At 35.1% G+C, this 20,076-nt stretch overlaps 1 protein-coding gene across 19 annotated transcripts in view; it reads right to left on the bottom strand.

Moving 5' to 3' along the window:
* LOC115213794 (histone-lysine N-methyltransferase, H3 lysine-79 specific) overlaps nucleotides 1-20,076 on the bottom strand; it is a 203,890-nt gene that overhangs the window by 6,006 nt on the left and 177,808 nt on the right. For all 19 annotated transcript variants that reach the window (XM_036504423.1, XM_036504430.1, XM_036504426.1 and 16 more), the window contains 5 exons: nucleotides 13,466-13,586; nucleotides 6,570-6,670; nucleotides 3,235-3,278; nucleotides 2,023-2,064; nucleotides 390-481 (listed from right to left, as the gene is read on the bottom strand). In XM_036504423.1, the coding sequence (XP_036360316.1) occupies nucleotides 390-481; nucleotides 2,023-2,064; nucleotides 3,235-3,278; nucleotides 6,570-6,670; nucleotides 13,466-13,586 (400 nt within the window). The remainder of the gene's footprint in view (nucleotides 1-389; nucleotides 482-2,022; nucleotides 2,065-3,234; nucleotides 3,279-6,569; nucleotides 6,671-13,465; nucleotides 13,587-20,076) is intronic.

Here is a 20,076-nt window from a genome sequence, read left to right as displayed (position 1 = left end):
AAGTGAAAGCACGCTATAAAAATAAAAATAAAACTACTGAATAATAATAATAATAATGATGATGGTTTCAAATTTTGTCACAAAACCAGCAAGGCCAGGGGAAGAGGCCAAGTTGATTATATTGACCCCAGTGTTCAACTGGTACTTATCTTATTGACCCCAGAAACAATGAAATGTAAAGTCGACCCTGGCAGAATAATAATAATAATAATAATAATAATAATAATAATAATAATAATAATAACAACAATAATGATAATAATAATAATAATAATAATAATAATAATAATAATAATAATAACAACAACAACAATTACAATTTTGAATATTGACTTGAGGTTAGAGTGATTTGAACTCAGAACACCACCAACATGAAGAACAATACTAACCAGCTGCACCGTCTTCCTCCTTTTGGGACTCATGTGTGGATTTCAAAGTAGGACGGAAGTTTTCAGCCTTCTTCCTCTCCAACTTGGCAAGCCTGCAAAGAGGGGAAAAAGACAAAGAACGTACAGAGAATACACGATTGAAAGGTTGGGAGGTCAGTAAACACAGCATCTCCTTTTATATTAATGCTTTTACCATTTACATGAAGGCACATGGCTTAGTGGTTCGGGTATTGCATGCACAATTGCTAGTTCATGGGTTCAATTCCAGGACTGAGTAGTGTGTTGTGTTCTTGAGCAAAACACTTCATTTCACGTTGGTCCAGTCCACTCAGCTGTAAATGGGTACACCCTACAATGGAATAGCCTTCTGGTCACCGGGGAATGTTGGCCTGCGCATCTAGCCAGCAGGATGGCATCATTTAAAAGCTCAAACAATACAAAGTGCATTGTGACTAGCGATGTATGACAATATCTGATAGTCTTGTCGATACCATGACACCATAATACCATTTACAAAACCTGATAGCATAACTCTGTCAGTTTAGTCAGTATAATAAATGTTGTTTTTTACATTGAAATCAGAAAATTTAATTTTTTTAAATTTGTAAAAACAATATTAAAAAACTCAGTGTTTAAATCTAAACACATTATCTAAATATATTGTGGAGGAAATAATAATTTTAAAATGAAATAATGTTTTAAAAGTAGCAAAGATGTCAGCAAATTTATTTTTCAGGGAAGCTGCTCGTTTTTCCATCATACTTTAACCTGTCAACACCTGATATAAACCTACTGTCCTCTCCATACATATTTTGTTGGGGGGGGGGGGGGGGTTTCCCATTTTCTTTTTCCTGTTCTTGTAATGCAAGTTACTTGGCAAGCCCACTTGTGCCAGTGGCACAGAAAAGGCAGTTGGTGCACTCTGCAAAGTGCTTGAAACCAAACCAAGGATGATACTGGAGCTTGGTGTGACCCTGAAAAACCTTCATTCTTTCCTGTCTTCAAACACATTTTGTGTCCCAGTCATCAATTTACAGATACACCGGTCAAACATCCCAGGCAGGCTATAGACACAGCATCTCTTCTTTACACTTATGAGTTCACAGCTGTAACCTACACCAGCGTCACATAACCAGCCCACTCAAAAAGTATCTTGGATCGTAGGGCGACATGCCATGCTTAAGGAGACCTATTGAGTCAAGTACATCAAAATCAAATCAAATCACAATCAAATGGAAATTGTAGTTGTGATCCCTGTGCCGGTGGCATGTAAAAAGCACCATCTGAATGTGGCAGATGCCAGAGCTGCCTTGACTGGTTTCCATGCCGGTGGCACATAAAGAGCACCATCCGATTGTAGTCAATGCCAACCTCCTCTGCAGCCTGTGCTGGTGGCACATAAAATGCACCCACTACACTCACAGAGTGGTTGGCGTTAGGAAGGGCATCCAGCTGTAGAAACTCTGCCAGATAAGACTGGAGCCTGGTGCAGCCTCCTGGCTTCCCAGACCCCACCTGAACCGTCCAACCCATGCCAGCATGGAAAACGGATGTTAAATGATGAAGATGATGAATGACACCTGCAACAGGTAATAATAAATACAAGAGGCATCAATCAATCGTTTTCACTTACTTGGCTTCTGTTTTGGATACTTTTTTGAGAACAGGTTTGACACTGTAAAAGACAAAATTGAGAAATGTTTAAAGTACGATTATAGAAAGAACAAAGGGAAAACAAAAATAAATTGAGAGTGAGAGAGAGAGAGAGGGAGGGAGGGAGAGAGAGAGATAATGTTAATTACTTCTGTGATAATTCTAATTTTGACACAAAGGCCAACAATCCTGAAGAAAAGGCAAGTCAATAATACTGGCCCCAGTACTTGACTGGTACTTATTTTATCGACCCTGAGAGGCAAAGTTGATCTCAGCAAGATTTGAGCTCAGAACATAAAGATTCAGAAGAAATTCTGCTAAGCTCTTTGTCTGGCATGTTAACGATTCTGGCACGTTAATGATTCTGCCACCGGTTCATCTATGGTAATAAGTCGTATTGTGAAATACCTTAACTCACCTGAACAGGTGTATTTATAGTATTTACGTTTATTAGGCTGTGAGGATCAGAAAATTGTTTTGCAGCCACATAGTTTCAGGTTCAGTCCCATGCAGTGGAACTGAAGGGTCTTTCTACTATAAGTCAATGCCAACCAATGCCTTGAGAGTGAATTTGGTAGATGGTAACTCAGTGTGGAAGCCCATCTTATATAAATCTTTGTCTTGCAAGTTACTTGGTGACCTCACCAGTGCTGGTGCCATGTGGAAAAGCACTCTGTAAAGAAGTTAGGAAAGGCATTTGGCCCTAGAAACCATGGTCAAAGTAGACGGTGGAGCCTGGCAAGGTCCTTCGGTTGACCAGCTCCAGTCAAACTGTCCAATCCATACCAGCATGGAAAACTGATGTTAAATGATGATATATATATAAAAGACCAACTGAAGAGGTCTTCAATCCATTGGCCAATCATGTTTTAGACATGTCCATGGAAAAAAAACCATGAAGTCTGAGTAACAATGCTCTGAGTGGCAACTATAGCCTTGGATGCCCGAAATATTTCCTCTTCCAAAGATATTGAGTCTAGTTTCACTTTGTAAAATTACCATTTACACAATAATACTTGAAAACAACACAACTCCATACGTGTGCGTGCATGCATGTGTGTGTGTGTGTGCATGTGTGTGTGTGAGAGAGAGAGAGAGAGAGAGAGAGAAAGAGAGATGACTATTTTCAAAAGGCATGTAGACTGAAACTGAAAATGAATCTAATAAAATCTGAAGCAAGAGAGATACTCACAATTTGCCTCTGGTGTCATTAACCTTTATTGTGAGGTCATTGATCTGAAAATAGAGAAAGGAATGGTAAGTGTTAAGAACAGCACTGAAACCAACCCTTACGTTTCTGATAATCAAGATGGCTTAGAAGAGATCATTGTGGTTTTGAAACACTTGATTAGGTTACCATCGTTAATATACAAATTTCTGTTATTCCTATTGCAGGCTTAAAAATAAATTACATAAATATGATAAGGAGGGGGTCAGTCGATTACACTGCCCCCCCCTCCCCCAGTGCTCCATTGGGACCTATTTTATTGACCCAGAAAAGATGAAAGATAAAGCTGACCTCAGTGGAATTTGAACTCAGAAAATAACCATAATATTCTTTGAACTGGTTGTTCAGCAAACCACAGCTCCAGCACCATCAGCCTTTCTTTATAAGTCCAGTGGCAACAAAGAAAGCAACAACAGTGGATGCTACTGAAAGTCTTCAACTTTGACCCTGCAAGCTAAATGGTGGTGGATGTTTTCCACAGACCTAGAGCAGATGAGGATCTCATTGAGTCTTGTTAAGCCCTCATCAGTTGAAATGATGAGAAATTCCACCATCTTAGATTTAGTCAAGATTTATAAATTTGGGATTTAAGTTAGAGAAGTTCAAGAATATTTGATTAAAAATTCTGATATTGATTACAACGCAGCAAATTTCATTAATTCTATTTCCACATCCACCCTCCATTCTATTCATAAATATATGTTCTCTTTTCTAGTTCCATATCATTTACTGTACAACCTACTCAATAATGTTTGGCACAAAATTTTCAACAAAACAACTCCTTGACATATTTTTCTTTCCTTTTTAGGATTATGTCAATTGTTCTAAACTTGGTTTCAAATTTTGGTACAAAGCCAGCAATTTTGGGTGAAGGGATAATTCAATTACATCAGTGGTTCCCAAACTTTTTCAGGCTGCTGCTCCCTTGGTTTTAAGGTCACATGCCTAGTGCCTCCCCCCCCCCCGCACTCACCATCACAGACATAGACCATTTTCTGCAGCAAGTTCAAACCAACAATATTTCACAAATAAAACTTAACTTAATTAACCCTTTATTTTGTTTGTTTTTTGTTTTTTTACACCCCGTTTTCGTCACCTCATTATCGCCCCATTTTTTTTCAATGTCCCCTGGATCTTTACACCGCCCCCAGAAGGGGTGGTACCACTCACTTTGGGAACCACTGAATTACATGACCACACCCTTCAACCGATGCTAATTTTATCAACACTCAAAATGATGAAAGGCAAAGTTGACCTCAGAAGAATTTTGCACTTAGAACGTAAGAATGGAGAAAATGCTTTGAAGCATTTTGCCTGGCATGCTCACAATTCTGCCAGCTTGCTACCTTCAATTATGCTAATATTACTAATTAGTTCTTTTAATATCTCCTTTTGTGCTTAATGAATCTGAGGTGTGATACCTACATTAGAAAACAAAGCAGATTGGTAAAATTCTCCAAATAGCAAGATTATCTTTCCACCACGGATCCACATTTTTTGACAATCTATCTGAGCTCAGACTCTCTGACCTTGTTGCTTGGTTTTCTGAGTTAAACCCTGCTCACAGTGTTCACTTCACTGAAGATCTGGCTGGGTTGATGGTTCATGTTGGTCGACCACATGCCACATGGTCACAGCAGGTGAAGAGGCAACTTGTGGAGATGGAGACTGACTAGGAGTCTGCTTGAGCGGTCACCCAGAAGGACCTGGGAATCTACTGACAAATGGTGAACGCAGCAACACACTGCAAAATCACATGCTCCCACACCTGACCCTGACCCTTCTGAGCAGAGCTACGTAATGGGGAGAGTTGCTGTTCACATACTCAAGAACAATCCACAAATCTCAGTACCTGGGGACATTTTAACATATGTAGCCTCGTTTATCACTGATTCTTTCATCATTGATCTGGGATAACATGATACATTCAATTTTGAACCCTGTTATGCTTGTCATGAACTGATCAGGGATAACATGAGTTGGAAATCAGTTGATCCTACTTGAACAGTGGAAGTGCATCCCAGCAACGACTCACAAAGCTCAGTTACCCAGCATGCACTGGTTGCCATTTGTGTTTCCATGGCCAGGCTGCAAAGCTGTATTTTTTTATATGGGTTTATGTCCTTGTATCCATCAACATGGGACCAGTGAAAAGAAAAAAATACAAAGGCACCTGATCCTAATAAACGACACAGATGACTGTATTCTCTACAAGAAAATGTGGAGATGATCAAGGAAGTACCTGACCGTGGGGGGGCTTCGTTGCTGTGGATCCTGAGTTTGGTGGCAACAAATCTGCCGTCTGTTCCATTTACAAACTGAATGGAGATGATTTATTTATTGGTGTTGTTTTTTTTGTTTTCTTTTGCTTTTGGAACCAAACCTCCATGATAAACGATGATAGATGAAAAACTCGTTAAGTTTCTCATTATGAATTTAACTTCTTTGAACAATGGTTTTTTTTTTGCTTTTTTTTTAGTTTGATATGTCTTCAAAATTTATAACACAAATCTTTCTACTTTAACCCTTTTCATACTACCCTGTCTGAGACTGTCCCTAATTCTATGACACAAATTCCTTGTTTTAAAAACAACTGAAATTAAAACCTTCTATCAAAATTTCATGTCGACGTCATTTCACTGCATTCTTCATTATTCTCAAATTTAAATGAAGCAAAGAGTATTTCCCCAGAAAGGGGTTCAAGGGATCTTCATTAAAACCTAAATGTTATTTTACTAAATTTGTCGTTTCCAGATCAGTTATTTTCAAATCATTTCTGTAAATGTTTCTACAAAACAAGCACAAGACAGCTTCCTGGTCTCATATTGGTTATTCACCAAATATCATGTGTATTATTTCCCAAAACATGAAATATTTTATTTAAATAGTATTGAAGAGCAATTATAATTACGTTAATTATAATTGCATTAATTTCTTTTGGCTAAGCAGAAGAGTAGCAACAGGTGTTTTTTTTTAATAAGTCTTGGAATTGTCTCAAAATCAATAGCAGAAATGTTAAAATTGCTTGAAATGAGCAGAAAGCGAAACGTTTTAGGCAAAGGAGAAATAAGAACATGTTATATTCAGCGTTTTCTCAAAGTGTGAAGATTGTAAAACGACCTGGTTCCAATGAGGAATTGGAGCAACAAATTTTGATAAGGAAATTTAGTGTGCCATAATCTCTTGAGTATCACAGAAACAGAGAAAGAAGGAGAGACAGAAAGGGAGAGAGAGAGAGAGAGAGAGAGAGAGACATAGAGAGGCACAGAGAGAGAGAGAGAGAAAGAAAGAGAGAGTACCTCAAATTCTTGTCTTCTGATTTTAAATTCACAGTCATAGACTTCTTCTTCAAGCTCTGCTGTTTTCGCATGGAGTTTCTTTACCAGATCTTGCAACTGTGCTGTAAAAAGATGTAGCAAAATTGGTAACAAGAGCGGAATCGGTGACTGGTGAAAACTTAGTCAGGTCTGGTTTACCTTACCGTTTTTTCTAATCTCTTTTTGGCTGATCCTGCTTCAGCAATGTTAAATATAATGAAATTTTTTCAAAAAAAAAAACCTAGAACATGGATTCATATTTTTTTGAAAATAACACTTTCAGAGTTGGAATTTAACAAATCTCTGGCATTTTATTTCTTAGTTAATAATATTCTTTAAATTTTGGAACAAATACAAGAAATTTAGTGGGGTGGGTTAATCAATTACCTTGGCCCCAGTGCTCAACTGGTACTTATTTAATTGACCCCACAAAGATGAACAGTAAAGTCACCCTTGATGGAATTTAAGCTCAGAGCCTAAAGAGCCAGAAGAATAGTGTTTAAGCATTTTATCTCAAAGATTTTTTGACTTAGATAATAATTTTGGTTTCAAATGTTTGGTACAAAGCCAGAAATTTCTGGGGTAAGTTGGTTACATCAATGCCAGTGCTTGACTGGTATTTATTTTATCAACCTCCAAAAGGATAAAAGGTAAAGTCAACCTCAGTGGGATTTGAACTCAGAACATAAAGATGAACGAAACACTGCTAAGCATTTTGTCCAGCATGCTAACGATTCTGCCAGCTCACTGCCCTATCTTAGGTAACAATATTAAAATGCAAAAGTTATATAATAATAATTTTTAGGCCTAGTAATATCATCTGTAAGGTAAAACGTGTTTTTAGTATTCACATCTACATTACATTTCAACTGGTTTCATCTCCAAATCTTCAAGTGTCTTAATCCTGATTAAATATAGTATCAGGTAGGATTTGTACCAAGAAATATTACTTCTAAATAGGCAAGGTGTGCATGGGTGTGTGGTGAGAAGCTTGCTTCCCAACCACGTGGTGTTGGGTTCAGTCTTATTGTGTGGCCCCTTGGGCAAGTGTCTTCTATAATACACCCAAATCAACAAAAGCTTTGTGAGTGGATTGGGTTGATGGAAACTGAAAGTTTGTCATACATCATCATCATCTTTTAACGTCCATTTTCCATGCTGGCATGGGTTGGATGGTTCGACTAGGGTCTGGGAAGCCAGGAGGCTGCACCAGGCCCCAACCTGATCTGGCAGTGTTTCTACAGCTGGATGCCCTTCCTAATGCCAATCACTCCAAGGGTGCCAGAAGAGCTGGCACTGACCATGATTGGATGGTGCTTTTTACATGCCACTGGCACGGAAGCCAGTCAAGGTGGCACTGGCATTGGCCACATTCAGATGGTGCTTTTTATGTGCTACTGGTATGGGGGTCACAACTACAATTTCCATTTGATTTGATTTTGATTTGATTTTGATGTACTTGACTCAATAGGTCTCCTTAAGCATGGCATGTCACCCTACAATCCAAGGTACTTTTGAATGTGCTGGGGCTGGTTATGTGACGCTGGTGTAGGTTACAGCTGTGAACTCACTTTATTTGCCAGGTCTTCTCAGTTACTGCATACCTCCAGAGGTCTCAGACTTTTGTCATTGCCTCTGTGAGGCCCAATGTATATATATATATATACACACACACAGACATATATGCATGTGTGTTCATGTGTGTATGTACTTCTGTCTTGACATCACATGATGTCATCATTGTCATACAAATGATGTTGTTCGTTTCCAGTCTTCCATGCAAACATGTCTGGCTGTGGGGAAATACTACCTTGATTTGAAACTGCTGAGGGTTGGTGACAGGAAGGGCATCCAGCTGTAGAAAATCTGCCTCAACAAATTCTGTCTGACCCATGCAAGCATGGAAAAGGGACGTTAAATGATGATGATGGAATTTTAAAATGAGATTCCAAATCTACATGCATGAATGGCATTGAAGACAAGAGTGTCACTGTTCTTAGTTTCAAAATGAAGGCTCCTAGTTCAAATCAGCTCTAGAACTGTCTATATATCAAAGAATAAGACACCTGATAATGCTGAGATGAAATTAATCAAAATATACGGTAGATTAAAATATTGGTTTCTAACACAGATGAAAGGCCTCGAATCTGAAGAACAGTCTATCAGCATTAGCACGCGACTGCTACTGTATTCTATCAAACCCAGCATGATAAAATGCAAAGAGAAGACCCAGTTGAGATTTGAACTTAGAACATAAACAATCATAACTAAATACTTAAAGACATTTTGTTTGATGTTCTACCATCACTGCCAATCCCCTGTTTTAATGTAGATATAAATATAAGGTTAATAACCTCAAAAATTACATCCATTAATTTATAGCAAACAATATTTCATCTTGGAAGATAGTCAAATACAAACATTGTTATTTTCTGCTCAGTTTCAATAACTTGTTTCAATAAGAGAAGAAACATTTCCTTAAACACACACAGCTTTAGTCTGTGTTATGATTCACTTACATTACAACTATAGAAATCTGTTTTCATTTTAGCTTTATTCATTACTGCGAATTTCATTATTTGGCACCACTTGAAGACCTTGCCATTTAAACTGGCCATCTCTGGCCCAAATATTCTATTTATTTTATGCTCAAACCATCCAGGTCCAGCCTCTCATACCTAACTTAAAATGTCGAAATCTCAAAGCTATGAGATAATGAATAATTAATTCAAAACAATGTGAATAAATAGTCATTAGGCAGAGTAATTTGAATGCTAAATGTTTAAGATATTCTTTGAATCTTTTTAGAATGATGTAGCAATCTACCCTCCAAACACTGGACATTTCTTAAAATGGTTTCTTAACAACTTTTCTTTTGTTTTTATAATTAATTATTCTGTAAGCATTTTACTCAGTGTGATTAAATCGTTTTGAAGGGTGCATGTATGCACAGCAATAACTTGAGTTTTACACACATTTGCAAAGTGTAGAACCATCGGTGAATACTCAATGGTTTGTCTGGAGATAGTTACAAGCAATTAGTCATCAGACATGGCTGAAAAGTTTGGCCTGGGCCCTTTTTTTGCTTCATGCAGAAAGAATACCATATACCCACTAAATGGTCAATGTAACAGAGAAACCTCTGTGCATAAGGTGGCAGTGGTATTGACAGATAGAGCAGGGTGGCACAAGTACGGAGACAAGTTGGTGCTAAAGAATGTATTTTCAAAACGATTGAAGAATCGGTCCTTTTTTAAAATCCAGGAGACACAATGCCACACATGCAAGATATATCTATAGCTATTGGAAGATAATTCTGTGCAATATATCAACGAGAGATTCATAGAAAACACAGACCTTACCTCAACTGCAAGAGGAGGTGCAGACTTTGTTCAGTAGAGAAAAAGATATCATGAAAAATTCTCTTCACCCAAGAGCTTTGCTGAATGCTAAGAGTGAAATTTTCTCCCCTTATCCTCATGATCAGAAATATACTTTGACCAATTGTTCATTTCCATCCTCGCTTCACATGAGCTACTTTCATCTTAACAAGTTACATTTTCCCAACACCTATACATGTTTTGTTTTTTTAATAAAACCTCCATTTCATTCTCAAGATTTATTTCTCTTCTTCCTCATCTTACTTCATTCACCTGCTCCAAAAATTAAGGTAAGCTGTCACCATTTATTTGCTGAAACGCAGGACAATGGCTAAAAGAACCAATGCAAAGGATAGAACTCTGATATGGCAAACGGCCAGCAGATTTTTATTTCACTGCATTATCTTTATTCCTGGATTTTAAAATTTTTTTGCAACATCTATCAAACATATCAACTAGATGTATTGTTTTCAGATCTCCAGCACAAAACGGCCCAAGCTATACATTTCAAATCAGCCAAGTCTGATGACTGTTAAATAACCCTTCTACTCTAAAACAGTTTTTTTTTTTTAACAGAAAACCATACAGTAACACAAATTGGCTGCTATGAAACTAAATTTCTGACTCTCAATATATAAATATACAAATTATATTTTCGCAAGAAGAGTGATGACATTAATTGCAAAGTTTCACCCTGCTACCCTACTTCAGACTATCCAAAGAAAGCAAGCACACTGACACTTTGAAGTCCCTGTCATCACACTTTTAGCAAATGTATTATAAATAATTGAGTAATTATTTCAGTTTGAAATGTATAATTGCTTTTGTTATAACTTGACATAAAAACAAATATATGTATATATATATGTATATATATATATATATATATATATATGTATGTATATATATGTATGTATGTATATAATACATTTAGGATTGTGGTGCATAAAGCTGAAAGAAAAATGTTTTATAATAGTAGAGTTTAAAAAAAAATACCAAATAGATAAAATAACATTATTTAATCAAACAGATCAAATAATTAAATTTGAAAAAAATCAAAGTTAATGTTGTTTTTTTAATGTTCAGAAAATGATAATCCTTTCATTGATTGGGATTAAAACAGGTAAAACTTTGATATTAATAAAAAAAAAAGGAACTTTAATTAAAATTTTATGATAGATATTAAATAAATCTTATGAAATACAAGTTAATAACAAAGAAAGTAAATAAGAATAATGTAAATAAATAAATAAACTAAAAGGATTTTCAAAAAAAAAATCCATTTACCTGTGAAGGATATAATTCTCAAATATTCATGTATGGTTAATTTATGTGTACTTATGCTCAAATTATGCTTAAGCTCTTTCCAAATGCATGATATATATATATATATATATTTATAAAAAACGCCACTTTATAAGATAAATTTTAATTTTCTTAGAAATTTTACATGTTTGAAAAACGAACCTTATCAAAAATATTTTAAAAAGTTAAGTGCAATAAAAAAGTTCATAATTGTTTCTTACTGGTCTCAACACAATCCACATGGTTGTTTTTAGCTGTCTTATGTGTCCGAATGGTCAGTGGCTGAAATGGTAGTAGCAGCAGTGACCTATTATGCTTACTCCCCACAAAACACCACCACGTGGATTCTGTTGAGACCAGTAAGAAACAATTATGAACTTTTTTATTACACTTAACTTTTTAAAATATTTTTGATAATGTTCATTTTTTCAAGAAGAACCGAAACATGTAAAATTTCTAAGAAAATTGAAATTCATCTTATATAGTGGCATTTTCAAACTTCTTTTTATAAATATATACCCACTCGGATACGATCTACACTTATTATAAATATATATATATATATTGATAGAAGCAAGAAGATGGAGTGAACAGGCTTTAATCACAAATCACAACAATTATTTCTGTGCAATAGTAACAACTGTCAGTTGCTGAGTTTTCCTTATCATACTATTACATACATATGATCAGGTGTGCAGCTTTGAGGCATATATATATATATATATATATATATACTCACACAGATATATATATATATATATATATATATATATATATATATATATATACATATATACACATACACACATATGTATGTGTGTATGAATGAGAATGTTTATACACATGTGTTGGTGAATTTAGTAAGCAGGTATAATTAGACATTACAGACTCTTTCAAATCACGTCTTCCATGTTCTGACTAGAATTTGTTATGAATCAAAGACAGAGTAAAGACAATATTGTAAAGTCAGTTTACCAAAGTCAGATGAATGGAGGCTGACACTTCGTTGAAGACTCTCTCCATGTCTTCAATAAATTCCTTGATCTATTTTATGGTAATTATATGATTACAGAAGTAAACTTGCACAGAAAGATATACAAACTGTGCTCTGCAGTTGGATAAATTGTAGCGGACAAAGTATTCGCTATGCCAGACTCTCAAATGATAGGATGGACGTTCTGTTGACTTGGATGTCATTAAGAAAATGGAAGTGTGGTCAAGGAAGACACTCCCGCAAAACAATGACCGGAATAATTTGAAAGAGCTGGACCTGCCCTGAGGTGAAACCCAGCATAAAGACAATACTAGACATTTTGTTGATGATGAATGGATTTCAAGAACAGCATATTAGAAAGAGCATTTTTTAGAGATAGCCATGGAGATGCTTTAGAAAGTCTTTTTTTTTTTATTTATCTCTGACCCAAGATGGGATAGAATAACAAAAGTTGTCATCTATACATGCAGTTACATCTGAAAAACAAAAGACATTCAGGAGTGGAGAAAATGTTGGGGAAGTGGAATAAGAGAATAAAATTAGGAATGTGAAACTTTTAGAGGAAAACGAGTGGGGGAGAGAGAGGCAAATGGATAGAAAGAGAAAAAGACAAATATATATGGAATGGGAAGGAGGGAGAGATTTTCACCAGGACATGCATCAATGATTTGGGCTCATTGTTGACATTAAAGAAAGGGGCAAGTTAAATAAAATCAAGTCAAGGCAAAGCAAATACTGACAGGGCTAAGACTGGGCTCATTCTTAGCCATATTAGCCATATTAGCTCCATCTTTCCATTTTTTAAGTTGTATTTTTTTTCTTTTGTTTAATGACACACAATGTAAAGAAAGTTTTGACCTGGATCAAGGAAGGAAAAAGATTAAATTTTTGTAAAGGGAAAAGAGATTTTATAAGAGTCTTTGAACAAGGACTGCATTCCAGGAGACCATGGGAAGAGAAAAAATAGATTAAATATAAAGACATGGGATTTGTTTAAAATAAATACAAAGACTGGAGATGGAAATGAAGGGAGGGAATTATAGCAAGATAAGGATTATAGAAAGAGGAGAAAAATAAACATTTCAATCCAGTTTGCTGAAAGTTTTTCTAAGTAAAAACACACACATGGTATGGCACCATCCTGCAGGGAAGAGGTATGCACATATCGGCATGCACAGCACACAGCAGGCAACGCCTACCTTCATTTAGACCCTCGGTAATCAATGGCTCAACCCTCTCGCAAATGAAGCGTTCTTTTTCTTCAGCTTTCCGTTTAGCTTCATTTTTCAAGTCTTCAGCGGCCTTTTGCATAATAAGTTTCTACAAACAGACATAGCAACAACGATCTTCATATGATGACAGAAAGAAAATCATGAGTTTGTAACAAAGGTCAAACATTGATCAAACAAAGAACAGCAATATTTGGAGAAGAAAAAAAACCAAGTAAACATTAATAACACGATTTCTGATAATAATAGAAATCTGAAATGATAACATGAAACCTGAAATTTGCAGAGGAGATTGTGATGTTCATTAATGACTTCCCTAGGGAAAAAGGATCAATGATGCGAAGGAATTGGTTCCATCTTAGATACAAAACCAAGTTTCAGCCTAACATTTACTGCAATTCATTTTTATAACATGAAGTCTTTAAATTATAAGAAATAACTAAAATTTCAAAACAATGGCCACACATTTAGAGCTATAAAAAATATAAGATATACATTATTAATAGGGGAATTGAAATATTAACTCTTTCTTTGTTAAGCTTAATATTTTCCCTGTGTCACAGTCTCACCTCTTATTGGACAATCTGATTACTACCTATGCAAGGTAACGCAGCTAACACCCATCCTGGTACTTAATTCAACTGGTCACATTTTTGCTAGTTTTATGTTGATTAGCCTTCACAGAAAAAGGATGCTTCATCTTTTACACATCAAAGGTAACTAAACAGGTGACCAATGACACCCTCCGGATTATCTCCCTCACTGCAGCGACCTGTTTTGGCATCAGCAGTTATGTCTCCAATATCTAATCAAGCTTTGTGAACCTCACCATTTGCTAAAACCTCCAACACCCTTTCTTCTTCTATACAATAAAGACCTTGTTGTTACTGCTGACTACACAGATACGCTCGTTCAAACGACCCCCACCCCTTAATCTCCTGAAACTCTCTCAATATGCAGTCACTCACAATGCTCCATAATTGACCCTCGTAGTGGGCCTTCCATGTGGCATTCACATGAACTAGCCTTACATTAGAAACCAATGTTTTAAAATATCCCAATTATTTCTTTGAAAGGTTTTTAACCCTTCAGCATTTAAACCAGCCATATCCAGCCCAAAATATTCTACCTGTTTTATGTTCAAACTGGCCAGATCCAGCCTCTCACACCTACCCTACAATGTCATTCTAGAAATAAACATTCACATCATTGAAATCGCAAAACTATGAGATAATGCATTATTTCTGTCAAAACAATGGGAATAAATAAGCCTTACATTTGGCAGAGGAGTGATCTGAATGTTGAAGGTTTAAATACATTAGTTTAATAAGAACCTTTAATAATGGGTAAATTAAAGGCTTGGACATTGGCTATATAGGTGTAGATGTGGCTGTGGTAAGAAGTTTGTTTCTCAACAACATGGTTCCCTGTTCAATCCTACTGTGTGGTACCTTGGGCAAGTATCTTCAACAGCAGCCTTGAGCCAACCAAAGCCTTGTGAGTGGATTTGGTAGATGGAAACTGAAAGAAGCCTATCAAATGTGTGTGTGTTAGAAACAAATAAAAGTCTTTCTCACGCAAACACAATCAAATTATGTATTCAATGATCTCTCCAAGAGCTTGCAAAGAGAAGTGGACAAGAGCTTATCTCTCTAACTTACAGTCATTGGAATTCATCATTAGAGAAGAGGTCTCTTACTAACAGAGAGTGGCAAGGCTGCAATGGTTATGAAGAAGGCTTCTAATTAATAGCACTTTGAAAACTCATTAGCCACTGATTTTCATTGTTTACAGTAAATTAAACAAATATTATAATAAGTAACAAATAGCAATATCTAAGTGTACCACCATCACAAACAATAAAGCTAATGGTTTGTATTAGATTTAATGGCATAGAAGAGGAGTGGTGAGACTTGTTTAATCTGAGCAGAAAATGATTTTAATGGAAAAACCAATACCACAAGCTAAACATTAAATATTGAAAACAAAAATGTGCAATTAAACTATATACATATATATATATATATATATATATATATATATATATATAATCACATAAATATAATACAAATATATATATAATATAAACAATGTGTATAAATATGCATATATATATTTATATTTATGCATGTGTGTATATATACATATATGCATATATAAACACGCTTATATTATATATTTAATATTTATGTTATATATGTGAGATTACATTGCATAATACAAAAATATTCAATGATACAATACTGAAAACAATATCAAATCTATATTACTAACTAGGAACTTGCCCAGTTGGAAGGGTGTTATGGTTTTTTTTTATGAGAATTAATGCTGGAAAATATATACAAAAATACATCAATATATATATCAAATATTATTAACAACAACAACAATAGTAATAATAATAATAATTGTTATTATCATTATTGTTATAAAAAATATTAAGAATCAATGAATTTATGAAATGTTTGATTAAAAATTTAAAAAAGATCAATAAAAGTAAACAAGAGGTAAAGTTGCTCTTTGTGACATGCAGCATGCAGAAAATAAGGAATCTGTTGATATGATTTTTTGACACATTCTGCATACCATGGCCACATAAAATATAAGAATATTGGTGAAGGAGCACCAGAGGGGTCAAAATGGGACCACATACAAGAATAAAAAAAAAATTTTTGTTAAATGCCAGAGGTTTGTTTTAAGTTTTTACAATAATAATGGTACCGCCATCATCATCATCATTGTCATCAGAATAATTAAATGTAGCAAGAGGGTAAACAAAAGTGGTGAAGTTGTTACAATTCAAAAAAGGGAGCCAATTATAATTACCCTTCCACCCGACCCACCCCAGTTTTGGTGCAATCCTGTTTCGGAGTTCAGTCCTAGGTGCAGTCAACTTTGCTTTTCGCTTACCAAAGGTGACAAAATATGCACCAATATTACTCTTTTGCATGTTTCAGTCATGTGACTGTGGCTATGCTGGAGCACCACCTTTAGTTGAGCATAATTAGGAATTCTTTGGAGGAGTCAATAAAATAAATGCCACTAATGCACAGAAATTGGTTCAATACATAACATCAAATAGCCTCCTCAAATATTATTATTATTATTATTATTACTATTATTAAGGCAATGAGGTGGCAGAATTGTTAGCATGTTGGACAAAACATTCAGCAGCATTTACTTTGGATCTTTACATTCTGAGTTCAAATTCCACCGCAGTCAACATTGCCTTTCACCCTCTCAGGGTGGATATAATCAACTTGCTCCCTCCCCTAAAACTGCTGGACTTGCACCAGAATTTGAAATTATTATTATTATTATTATTATCATTGTTGTTGTTATAATCATCATACGATGATGGGTTTGATACAAGTTTTTACTATCTAAAAATGGTTTTCATTCGATATTGAAACCATGTTGGAAATTTCTACCACCATCAACACAAGAACAACAAATCGAATGACTTCTTGTAGGAGAATTTTGAGAGAATTGGTAATTTGTTGTATCCATAACTCTTTGCAGGGTATGTTATGCAAGTGAGGTTAAGTAATTGAAACCACAAAACAAAAATTAGTCATGGATCCAGTTGACCAAGAACATCTTAGACATCACCTTGTTCAGTTACAAAAACGATGAGGATGGTAAGGGTGATGAGATCTCGAATAATTGAACAGGTATGAGAAGCTTAAGCAATCAGAGGTGAGTAAAGCTTTGCTTATAAGGACAACAAAGGGGTTTTATAATGAGGGACTGGAACGATTATCTCAATGCAAATGTCTTATTTGGCTGGCTTTTCTGCCTTTAAACATCAGTTCTTCTTGTTTTCCAATGCTTCCATAGTTGCTCTGTTTATAATACTAATACTACTTATTACTACTACAACTACTACTACTACTAATAATAATAATGATAATGACAGTGGTTTCAAATTTTGGCACAAAGCAAGTAATTTTAGTAGAAGGAGGCAAGTCATTGACCTCACTTTGTACTTATTCACATTGACCTCAGTGCTCAACTTGTACTTATTGACCCTGAAATAATGGAAGTCAAATTCAACTTTGTGTAGAAATGCCACTAAGCATTCTGTCCCAACACACTAACAATTCTTCCAGCTCACCACCACCATAATAATAATAACAATAACAATAACGATGTTGGTGATAGTTTCTTAAATAAACTTAAACTGTTATCTTTCAATATTTTGAGATATATTATGGTTGAGTAGAATAGGAAATTCTGATAATTATTAAATTTCTAAGATTATTAGTAATGGAGCTAAAGTAGTTGACATTGTGTATAGAATTTGGATTACAAACTCAGTCTTACTGAGAAGTTTCCTGCATATTCAAGTGCCTCCCACAACAACAATAATAATGATGATAATGATGAAGATTATGATGGTGCGAAATATCAATAATAAAACTATTTGCATTAAGAAATTTGAGGTTCGTCAATAGTTTGTTGTAACTCATTCGATTTAGAATTACCTTCATAAAAATTAATTTTATTTATACATTTATGGAATCATACATGTCGATCAGAACCAATAGAATTTGGTATTCAGTTTTGAGATCACAGTACCTTTACTTAGCTCTTCAAGTTTGTCAGGTAAAAGAACTATACGTTGTGAAAGTATCAGTTTCTTCGTTGCTTCCTCATCAGTGTCATCTAAGTCTACCTGACTGACATCAGTCAATTTTGTGATTTTCTCTGCCGCAGCACAGACTTCAGGAGAAGGCTATTACAAACAGAAGACAAACACTCATGCACCAGTGACACTAAAGCAGCAAGCAGGAAACGGATCGATTATGCAAGACATGAAATGATACAAATGGCAGAAGACAAGACAATACAGCGGGAAGACAAACAGAAATTTTGTACCTTTTGGTCATTAAAATTATTATTTGCAATTGATGAGGGTTAAAAATGAATCTGAATGAAGTATAAACGATGGGAGAGCCACTTCAGGAAAAGGAAAATTTCAGGACACGCAAAAACATTTGTTATTGAATGTGGGGGAAGAAGAACACAGATAGCAAATGTAATTAACATCCAACACACAAACAGAACAGGGAATGCAGTGATAGACAATACATATTTATGAATAAACAGCCCAAAATGTATTAAGCAATCATTAATTCTACTTTTTTAAAAAAAATATTTTTGTGTGTTGAAAGTGGTTGTAATAGAGAAGAGTGTAAGCTTCCAGTAACTTGAGTCAAGTGAGTCTTGTCTGCAATCCAGTTTCTATTCTCAATTGCAAACTCCACTTTATTTAAATCTAACCAACTGCAGAGAAACAACACAAACATCATACAGTTTCGTTTTCCACTTTTACCCCATAAATCTGAAGTCTTGTTCCTGGGGGAAAAAATATCAGTTTTATATTACTGTGGTAAGCAACCCAATAAATCCCCTCAGGAAAGACACATATCATGTAACAGTTCTATATTTAAGAGATGGGAAATTATTTACATCATTTACATTATTTACATTTGACGGATATTTGTCCCCATCTTGTTTGTTGTTAACACAACGTTTCAGCAGATATACCCTGCAGCCTTCATCAGGTGTCTTGGTAATAATAATAATAACAACATCGAAAAATAGCTTAGGAATGAGAACCCAGGTTCGAAGTTTCCCCAAGACACCTGATGAAGGCTGGAGGGTATATCAGCCGAAACATTGCGTTAATAACAAACAAGATGAGGACAAATATCTGTCAAATGTAAATAAGGTAAATAGTGTACATATCATGTAACTTCCTAATTCTTTCCAAACATCTTCAGTTCCCCCTTACTGTCCATAACTACTTTGCTCTTAAAACTCTTCCTCACTAAAAACAAATTTAACCCTTGGTTTGCTGTTGTGTTAAGATCACTTACTTCTTATAATGATGGTGCCAACAATGGACAAACCACCCAACTTATTCCAGGATGAAAATGAATGGGAAACTGTAAATAAATTATTTTGTGCTTCTTGTCTGTGATATTTGTAAAGAAAGAAGTCACTTCTCAACTGCTATTAACGAAGTATCCAGGAAAGTGTCTTTGAAGCACTCAAGGAAAGCTTATTTGAATATTTTCACTGGAATGCATGTCTGGAAACACACACAAACATCTTAAAATATATTTTGAGTATCTATCTATCTTTCTAGCTAAATAGATAAATAGATGCTCAAAATATATTTATACTCAATAAAGGTGTCTTGGCTCACGGTTGTGATGTGTATAATAAAGTTATTAGTATTTTATTAATGCATGTTTTTTCAAACAAATACATTGGAAGTTTGTTAAGCAGTTTTTTGTCTCCTTTGTTACCTGATCCCATTAGTGTACAAAACAATTGTCTTTGTTTTCTATTAATGGTTTAATGGCAATAAAATAGGTGAGTCCATGACTTTTGTAAGACCCATAAGAGTAATGGAATTCATGTGTTCAGGGGTCTTCAAAAATAACTACAAGTCAACAACTTGAAGAAAATGCAGAGAAAAAATTCTGAAAGCCAACATTCTGAGGAAGAAGGATTTGGTCAGAGACAGGCTTGAAAACAAGAGGCAGAGAGAGACGAGTGTAAGGTAC

This window comes from Octopus sinensis, linkage group LG7, assembly GCF_006345805.1.
Source record: "Octopus sinensis linkage group LG7, ASM634580v1, whole genome shotgun sequence".
Classification (NCBI taxonomy): Eukaryota; Metazoa; Mollusca; class Cephalopoda; order Octopoda; family Octopodidae; genus Octopus; species Octopus sinensis.
The sequence above is the reverse complement of the archived record's forward strand: the minus strand, read 5'-3'. Positions and strand labels throughout refer to the sequence as shown.